This window comes from Buceros rhinoceros, unplaced genomic scaffold (genome assembly GCF_000710305.1).
Source record: "Buceros rhinoceros silvestris isolate BGI_N320 unplaced genomic scaffold, ASM71030v1 scaffold17591, whole genome shotgun sequence".
Taxonomy (NCBI): Eukaryota; Metazoa; Chordata; class Aves; order Bucerotiformes; family Bucerotidae; genus Buceros; species Buceros rhinoceros.
The window spans coordinates 13,332-22,895 of NW_010396144.1; the positions used below are offsets into that span (position 1 = coordinate 13,332).

At 49.4% G+C, this 9,564-nt stretch overlaps 1 protein-coding gene across 1 annotated transcript in view; it reads left to right on the plus strand.

Annotated features, from left to right (window-relative positions):
- Positions 1-9,564, plus strand: part of LOC104501925 (structural maintenance of chromosomes flexible hinge domain-containing protein 1-like) — a gene marked incomplete at its 5' end in the record, with an annotated part of 31,519 nt that overhangs the window by 12,587 nt on the left and 9,368 nt on the right. Inside the window, 7 exons of the mRNA XM_010145820.1 lie at positions 520-635; positions 1,090-1,151; positions 3,603-3,690; positions 4,097-4,228; positions 5,267-5,416; positions 7,927-8,053; positions 8,208-8,327. Coding sequence (XP_010144122.1) covers positions 520-635; positions 1,090-1,151; positions 3,603-3,690; positions 4,097-4,228; positions 5,267-5,416; positions 7,927-8,053; positions 8,208-8,327 — 795 coding nt within the window. The remainder of the gene's footprint in view (positions 1-519; positions 636-1,089; positions 1,152-3,602; positions 3,691-4,096; positions 4,229-5,266; positions 5,417-7,926; positions 8,054-8,207; positions 8,328-9,564) is intronic.

Here is a 9,564-nt window from a genome sequence, read left to right on the forward strand (position 1 = left end):
ATGGGCTTAAACCAAAAAAAAAAAAAAAACCCTGTCCCTGGAGCCACCTCCTAACAGATTCAGGTGTGTGATCGGGGCCTGTAATATGTGGCCAAATTCAGCTGCAGATTCGGAGCCCGAGCCCGTTTCGTTGCAGTGGTAGTGAAGATGGTCCCTGTTGGGAGGAAGGGACCGGCTGCTCCCTGGCTCGCGCCGGCTCTTTCCCGAGGGCCAGAGGACGCCTGCCTTGCTGTTGGAGGAGAGCAGCGATCCGGGAAGGGCAGACCTGGCGTTCGAGGGTGTTTCGCAAAGCAGCCATTGGATAAAGTCGGTGGGCTTTTTTCCTGAGGACTGTTACCTGGTCTGATTACGGGGATGGGGAGAGAGGGCTTAACATTTTCTGTCCTTTGGGTTCTGTTTGGAATGCGGGTTTTGTGTGTTTTTCCCTCGGTATGTGGGAGACGCGGGAATCCACAGGGTTTGATCTTCTTAACACTGAACAAAAATAACCTTGAAAAAACGTTGTCTTTCATTCTACAGATTTTATGGTTAGTGTTCTTTCTGAAGATGACACCATTATTAAAAACATTACTCCAGGGCGGATCTCCATGAAACTGTGGGAAGGACAGGGCAGCGGAGCCAGGGCACCGGTTGATGTAAGTCGTCAAAATGCCTTTTGGCAATGGGGTGAAAATTCCGGCGCAGGACAAACGTATTGGTAGCAGAAACTTCCCTGCATTTCACTGGGATCGATACCCTGGTCTGGATTGTAAGTGACGGGTGTTACAGATCGGACACCCTTGTTTATCGGTACCTGTCCTGTGGCAGGTGGTCAGGCTGCTCAGGTGGCGAGAGGACGGCAAGGACAGCGCTGCCTCTGCTCGGCAGAAGGTGCTAGCAGCAGGGAGACTGTGAAGAGCTGCCACCCTGAGTGTTGCAGAGGAAAGCCTCTGAGAATTCATACGAAACTAGCGTCTAAATTGTAGGTGATGTCACTGAATGACTGTGTGCTACCAGCACTGCCAGTCATTCACACTTGAGAGCACATCACAGGGAAGGTGCTGTAACTTCCAGTATAGTGCATTAATTTCTCTGAATCTCTCTTTTCAGGTGACGATATTCAGCTGTAGCAAAGTGAAGGATGACAAGGAAGACGGCTTTTTCTACTTCAGGTACAGCAGCATCTGTTTTATCATTACTGGTGGAGCTTACTGTACAAAATACATGGTTTGAAATGGAAATGAGAGGTTTAGGTTTTGGTCATTACACTCAGTTACAGAATTCGAACGATACAGCGCTACGAAATGGTAAAAGACATTAGCGAGGTGCAGCGGATGTGAGGTTTGAGTTCTGCCCTAGAGCGGTTTGACGTGTGTTTGATCTGAGAGGAGGAAAGTCTAAGGTAACGTCTCAGAGTACAGGAACAGTGCGAGCGCTGAAGGGACCCCATCATCTGCCTGTCGCTTGGCTGGTGACGGTCCTTCGCTCTCCTCAGCGTTACCTTCACCTGCTGTAGAATTGCAGGCTGGACAGAGTGGACCTAACTCTGCACTGCCCTTCTGTAGCTGTGGGTTAGCCCTTGGCCTTCCCTTGGGTCTCGTGCTGAGGGGTGGTGTGTCAGGGGACAGGCAGCAGGGCCAGAGCTCTCCGCAAGCTGGTGCTGACTGTCTTTGAGCTTCGCAGCTGGCGTGCAGCAGTGTGATGTGTTCATATCTGAAGGCTTTGTCATTTCAGAGGTTACAACTAATTCAGAAAGCTGTTAAAGCATAGCTGTTTGTCTCGTCACCAAGGTCTTTCTTTACCTTGAAGCCACCTGAGGTTCCAAAGCTGCTGAAGGCTGAGCCTGGCAGCTGGAGCCAGCGCTGAGTCGCCCGTAAGGGAGCAGTTCTGCTTTTATCAGAGCAGAGCCGAGCCCAGCTCTCTGCACGGTTAGTCCAAGGCTGTGGAATGAACTTCTCCAGAGACCAGGGATCGCTGCAGACGTGCACCAAGAGTGAGGAAGGAGCATTCCTGTCACCTTGGTCATGCTGAGGAATTCTTAGTTGTAGGTGTAGATAAAACACAAGAACTCCCTAAAACATTCGCCAAACTCTGCATCGCGTGTTTGTACCTCCAGAAGAAGAAAGCACCCTCGCTGTGCTGGTTTGCAGTCAGGCTAGGAGTGCTCTCCCAGGAAAGGCGCTGCAGTGCTCGGTGTGACACAAACTGACCTGTGCAGAGCTGACGGTGGAGTTAGGGAAATCCTGGCCTTGGTGCCTGTAGAGTACGAGCTGTCCACAGATGTCCAGAATGGAAACTCTCAACCTCTGGGAAAAACTGGAAAGAACAGATGGTAGAGAGTACCCAGGGGCAGCCCTCGCTGCTGAGCATCTGCAGCGTCACCGTCTGCCGCCTGGTTTCTCTCCAGTTTCCTTGTCCTCAGCACGGGCAAGGAGGTTTTCATCTGCCTAATGCCCGTCAGGAGCGTGGATGCTGTTGACAACTTGCAGAGCAATCATGCAACTGCCTCTTTTTTCAAGCACATCTCTGGTTAGATGGTGTTCAGCCACAAGACCCTCAGCAGATTATTTACAAGTTGGGGTTTTTAATGCATCCTGACAAGGTAGGTGCTCTTTTCAGTCTCAGCCCAGATAAAATGCAGGAAAGAAGAATTGCTCCTTCTGTGTATGAAATACAGGAAGGAAAAGTCATGGCCCATTCTAGAAACAGGCAGAGCTCTGGGGGTTTTGTTTTTTACATGTTAAACATTCATGGGGATCTCTCATCTTGCTCCATCCCAAACAAAATAAAAGGAAACAGATTGTTGAACGTTGTTGACAAAACAGGTGGAGTTAAGCAGTTCAGGAGTGCCACAAGTCATCCTCTCAGAGAAGCATCTGAATCCTGGTTAGAGGCTGGTTGCACCTCCTCAAAAGTTTGAAAGCACTGTGAGTCACTGCTGTCCCTCCCTCAACCCCGCAGTGGGCTTCTGGAAGCCGTGGGGCCTTCCTTGCTGGGACAAGTGCCCTGTTCCTAGCAGCAGCAGCAGCACAGGGATCTGTCCTGCCACCATACCTTGGAGTCAGGGATTCTTTGTCCATAGTCTGCGCTCGGGAAGGCTGTGAGGTAGAATGAAAACTCCTCTCTCACTGTACGCAACCTTGGCCGCTGATCTCAGTTACCGACTTTGTACACCTTCGGAGTAAGAGGAGGAATTAGCTGCTCAGCCTTGACGTACATTCGGGGCAAATAGTTAAATCTGGAGAGAATTTGTTGTGGCAGATCTAAACGTCTCTGTGCCAGAAACTTTATGAAAGTTCAGTGAATGGGAGGTGAGATGAGGTAGACCTGCAGCTTTCCCAGTGATAGGGCCATGACAAACCTGCGGGCAGCAGGTGGAGGAGACTCTCCTCATCCAAGCTTCCAACAGCCTCGTTCTAGTCCCTGAGAAACTTCCCTGGCGTTCGCCCTGCTGCAGCAGGAGTGGTGTGGAGGGGCGGTACAATACGCCACGCCTCGACAGCACTTTCTGACTAGTGTGGAGGAGTGCTGGGAGTTGGAGCTGCTCCAGCACTTACAGACTTGTCGCTTCGATATTGACTCGCTCTTGCTTGGTCTTTGTTTTGCTTTGTTTTTTTATTTAGGGATAAAGTGATTCCTGAGAAAGCGGGCACTTACAGTATCCAGTTCACCTTTGCCATGGACAAGACAAATACCCTCAGCAGTGAACAGGTTAATCTATAACTCATTACGGGGAGCCAAGAACGTGTAATGCAGAATCGTCTGGGAGAAGCGTTATGAAATGTTGTCGAGTCAGAGTGCAAATACTTGCACTTACAAGCAAAAGCTTGTATGTTCATTTTTGATAGTTACTGATTTCACACCACTGATGCATAAACGTGTTTTGATTTGCTTTTACAACTAAGCAGAAACTCAGGGCAGTAACCGAGCCGCGTGATTTGCAGCCTGGTGGAGCTGGCTGACTGTCATGCTCCTTTATGTCAAGATTGTCAGTGAATTGCACATGCGTTTGTTGCACTATGTTTTGAGTAACCCATGTGTGCAGGTGAATTGCGGTGAATTATTGCAGTCTTTATTTTATGTTGTTTTATTTTATTCTTCCTCCTTTTTCTGCTAGATTATAGTTGAAGTTGTACCTAATGTCCCTGTACGCTTGTTACCTGATTCTTTACCAGCTACTCCAGCAGTTTCCAACGTTCGAGCTCTCGCTAGCCGCACGCTGGTCAAGGATTTACACCTCCACGTCATGGTAACTATGCTTTAATACAAGATCACAGTTAGGGAAACTTGTAAGTCTGCTAAAACCTGTTGAATTGTGCTGTCAGGCATTGTTGCTCTCTCTGCCCAGATTAACTTCACAAAGATGTAAACCAGTGATTCTCGTCTATGAGATGTGCCTCTTGTATTTACGAACAGGCGACCACAATTAAAACACGCAGCCCTTGCTGCCAGCATCTCAGCTGCACCCATTTCTTGTTGCCACTGAAAAGAATGAGTCAAGAATAGATTCTAGTGGGACAACACATATGCAGCAGATGTTTTTCTCTGTATTTTCTCTTCCAGTAGACAGTTTCTATTAGAAATCTTATATTACAAAAAATAAGGTATCCTGCACTTTGAAAGTTCACAAGGATGCAGGGAGATCACAGGGAGACCAAAAAAAGTAAAGCACCACCTTCCACCCCACGCTCTCTGGGGAACAAGGGTCACAGTCAGTCTGGAACAGCTCCTCTGCGGCTCCTTCCTCCTCGATTTGCCTGCTCTGGTGTGGGTCCCTCCACCCAGTCCTTCATGGGCTGCTCCAGTATGAGCCCTCTCCACGGGCTGCAGTTCTTCAGGACACATCCATCTGCTCCACCGTGGTCCTTCACAGCTGCAGGGAAATACCTGCTCTGCTGTGGTCCTCCATGGGCTCAGGGGACAACCTGCTCCACCGTGGTGACCTCACAAGCTGCAGGGGAATATCTGCCCTGGCACCTGGAGCACCTCCGCCCCTCCTCCTTCTCTCACCTTGGTGTTCCCTCTGCTCTTTCTCGGTTTTCCCCCCTTCTCCTCTGCCTGTGTATCTCTGCCCTCTCTGAAGAAGTGTTTTCTGAGAGGCTCCACTATTCTGGCTGCGGGGCTCAGCCGTGCCCTGCGATGGGTTGGTTGTGTCTGGCACGGGGCAGCCCTGGCTGCTCCTCACAGGGAGCCAGTGCCTGGCCACGTAAACCCTGTGTGGTGTGTAAATGGATTACTCAGTGCACTCCGTGTTCCAAACTAACGGCTTTGTCATCTTCACCTGCAGGATAAATACAACAACCACACTGGAACTGATCTAGTTGGCAGAATAATAGCGAGCATTAAGAGCCCCAATGAAGAGGACACAGAGATCCCCCAGTTTCAGGGGAAAGTCAGTACAGTTGAGTTCCCGTTTGACAGAGGATCAGCTGAAATTGTAAGTGTGACTGAAATACATCATCAGCTCTGTGAGCAGGGGGGCTGGTGAGGCCTGTGCTGCTCCAGCATCAGAGCTGGTCTTGCACCTCGTCCATTTGTGGAGGGTCAGCGTGTGTTGTAGCCTTGGCTCACAGATTATCCCTTCTCTGTTTGGCTGCTGATGTTCAGAAGACCCAAAGGAAGGACATTATCTGAACCGTTTATCCTTGCCCGGTGAGGGACATAGGTGCAGTTAGGGGCTGGGACGTGCAGGGGGACCCAGGAGAAGGCTTCTCCTCATTTCAGTTTCACGTGTAAATAACGCTTCACCAATTTATACTTAAACCATTAATATTAGCGGTGTTTTCCATTTAATTTTTAGTACTGTCTGGCTGTCGTCTCTGAAGATTGTTTAGTCTGACCTCTTCACGTATATGTAATTGAGTTTCGCCAGGTTCTCTTTACATTCTGCCAAGCGAACTGGGCTCACGTGTGCTTTGCAGAGAGGCACCCTGCCCTCTGCCGAGGAAGTTCAGATGAAACTGCCCCTTCTCGTTGCGCTTCATTGCAGCCGTTAGTGCCCTTGCCTGTTGGAAACGCTTGCCTCGTTTCAGAGTGGCCGGAGCACCACCTGTACCCACCTCTGGAGGTGCTGCATAGTCACCTCTTATTCGACAAATACAGACTGAGCTTTTGAAACCCCAGCAGTCACTAAGATCCGCAGATCCTACAGACAACCTTCTTGATAAGATACTGGATTGAGTACGTCAGCTGCTTTTGGGGAGCTCCGTAGATGAAGCTAAATAATTCTCGGTCGATAACAAGGACAGAATCATCCGTTTAACAGGGGCAAATATTTTTCACTGAACAATGTCAGACTCTGGGCCACTCTGATCCGTGAGGAAAAGTGACAAATTCGGTAGGAAAACAAGCTAGAACAGTAAAATTCATGGACTGAATAGAGGTATCAGATAAAATTAAGATATTTAAAAAGTGATTTGTGGCACACTCGGAGTTCCTCTTGTTCCCCAACCATGTTTCAACTAATAAATGAACTGGTTTGTGGACACACTGTGCTTGGGCAGGTGGGGTGGGGCGAAGCGCAGGAGTGTGGGTAAGGGGTCAGCGGGAACCACTGAGATAAGAGAGCAGGAGTGCGTTCTGCTGCTCGCCTGTTGCTGTGAGGTGGTGAGATCCTGCTGCTTCTGACAGCAGCTCGTGTCCCCGAGTCTCCCATGGGGGGTGATTCTGTTTCAGCAAACCCCGTATCTCCTCTCCTCTGCGGGCAGTTTTGGGTTTATACCGAGTTTGCTGCGTGTCAGCAGCTCCAGAACTCACGTGGAGTTGTGGTGGTGGTGAGTTGTTGGTTGTAGTGCGATGGAGGTTTCATCTGGCTAGTGATGGGGAGGGGAGGGACACGCTGGTGGTTTTTCAAGTGTTTTGAATTTATTCAATCTTGTTTCTAAACGTAATAATGCACAGTTAGCATCACTGCAACGAAGCTGATAACCCAACGCATTCACCCTTACACCGAGGTTCAGCACTACTGAACTTGTGTAGTGAAGGAGTATGTTTGGGTTTTGACTAGTATAAATTTTCTCAGAAAAGAGGTGTCCACTGCAGACCCCTCCTGATTCAGATACATCACTGTGGTATCTGAAAGCCGTGCGTCCTGTCTCCGAAGGCTACGTATCCATCTCTCCTGGGCTGTAACCAGCGCTCTTGGTTTGGCCAGCTGAGTGTTAAAGGTGAAGCAGTATGAGTTCTGTCATCAGCGTCACCCGTTTTGTGCACGATGCCTTTCCCCCAGTGACAGCATGTTCCGATACTGCCTGTACTGGTTTTATCTCCGATGGCCGTTCCGTGTGGTTTTATTGTGTCTCCCGTGTTGGTAGAGAATGGCTGTCCCGGTTTGAGCTGAAACTTCCTTGTTTTGAGTTCTGAACGAATAGCAATTAGAAGGATCTGGGTGTTCTTTTGGACGACGAGTCGCTCAGCAGTGGGGTGCTCGTGTCCGTGTTCGGGTATACGTTGTTCGTTCACTCGGGACCTGCTGTCTGCTCCCATGGTGACAGCAGTAACTCTAACACAGCGCTGGGAATAGTTTGCTTCCCTCCCTGCATTCAGGTACTGGCTCTTCCTTTTCAATGTTCATTTGCATTTGTTCCGGTGCCGAACAAAGAACAGCCAAGGAAATCTCGCTGACAGGACAGCGCAGAGAGTGTCTTTTCTGAGCTTATGCCTCTCAAATAAAACATACAGCCAAAAAGAGTAAGACTCTTTGAACAGGTGAAATGACAGCCTTAATTCTTAAATAATAAAATAGTTACCACTAAATCTCCGTATTTTACTTCTCTGTTAGGTGTAAAAGGCATTTCCAAGCTGATACCTAAAACCCTAGTCATACTGGATAGACATCACGTCTTGGGTAACTTTGAAGCTCTAGTATTTGAAGGATGTTTATTTTATTTCGTGTGTGACCTCAGGCATGGACCTAAACTTAGCTTTGTCTGTCTGTCTGTTTGTTAGAATCTAGTGCTGGCTGAAAACAGCCCTGGAAGAGACAGCTCTGAATATATCCTTGTGTTCGAGCCGGAACTGCCAGCTCTGAAAAAGCCCCTGGAACCGTATCGCCTGTCGTTCATGTTTTACAACGGTGGGTTTCAGTTACTCTGGAACACTCGGGTTTCCTCAGAACCAGCTGTTTGTGGGTTCTGCACAACTCTGCCATCGCTTCCTAGATTCTTGCTGATGTTTAAACCAGCTGCTGCTGTGTTTTCTTCTCACCACACATGTATGTATTTCTGTAGATTTCAAGAAGCAGCAACAGATGGCAACACTTACCAAGGAGAGAGACCTGTTATCGCAGTCCATAGGCGTTTACAGGAACTGGTTCGATACAAACAATCAGCTGGTGACCGAACTGAGATGTAAGTTCACTCAAATACAGACATACATTTCCTGGGAGTTAAACCTTTCTTCCCTTAATAATTTTGGGAATGTAGAGAGAGGGAGAAAAATCGGTATTGAACTCATGAGATGGAGGAGGTAGAGGGGAGCAGAGGGGAGACTAGCTCTGCCTTAGCAGGGAAGCGTCTGGTTACCTGGCTGGACCTACTCTGAAGGGTCTCTGTCTGAGGCAGAACATCCTGGGTCAGAACTGTCACAGAGGAATAAACCAGTGAAGTCGATGGTCTGATTCTGTGTGTCAGTGTGCTCCCATCCTTGCCGTGGATCTGTGGCTGCTCAGCCGTCAGGAAACTCAGCAGCTGCCTAAACACAGTTGTAGGGGATGAGCTAGTGATCATCCTCATTCAGAAGGGTAGTCTTTACATTTCCAAAATGTGACTTTCCCAACACGCTCACCCTCAGGGTGTTATTCGGGAGCAGTGTGTAGCTGGTCGCTGTTTACCCCTCTGTTCTTCACAGATGTCGTCGTCCGTAGGGTCTGTGGAACTGCACAGTGGTGCGAGGGCAGCGCCTTATGGGAATGGGAGAGGGGAAGGAAATGCTTCCTTTGCGTTAATTTTTGTTTGAATCAGGAGGTGCATTTTAATAGATGCATTTTGAACTCTTATTTTAAGTTTAAGTAATTCCTGAATGTAAATAAAGTGTGCTGGAACTGGAGGAAGCTGCAGCCTCTTGTCCTTCTAGCACAGGGCTGTTTCTGCTACCTGCGCACTGTGGGTTTCCACTGTGGATGCAACTCCGCAGCTCCGGAGTGAAAGGCAGAGAGGCTTGTTTCATACCTGCAGGGTACTTGGTAACGTTTCCAACACAAACCTCTGTCCGTGGAGAGAGTGGAAAGCAACTCAGCCGCTCACAGGTTTGTTCTCCAGATTGCTGCAGCTCAGGAATGAGAGCTGAGGAACAGTGTCGAGGCAGCAGTGTCCCCTGTGAGAGACGAGCGAGGGACGTGCCGGCTGCCTCTCCTCCCTCCCCTCCTGCCGTTCCGCCTGCTGCAGAGCTTCCCTGGTCTGGGGCAGTAACGGAGGGTGACAAGAAGAGAGCTTCCAGGCCCAGACTGGCCCTGCTGCTTCCTGCCGCTGGCGGAGGTGGCAGCTGCTGGAACCGCTGCCCAGATCCTGCTGCTCTGTGCCAAAACGCTCAGAGGTGGAAGCGGCCGATAGCGCAGCCCTGGGGGGCAGAATTCCGAAAAGCCGGCAG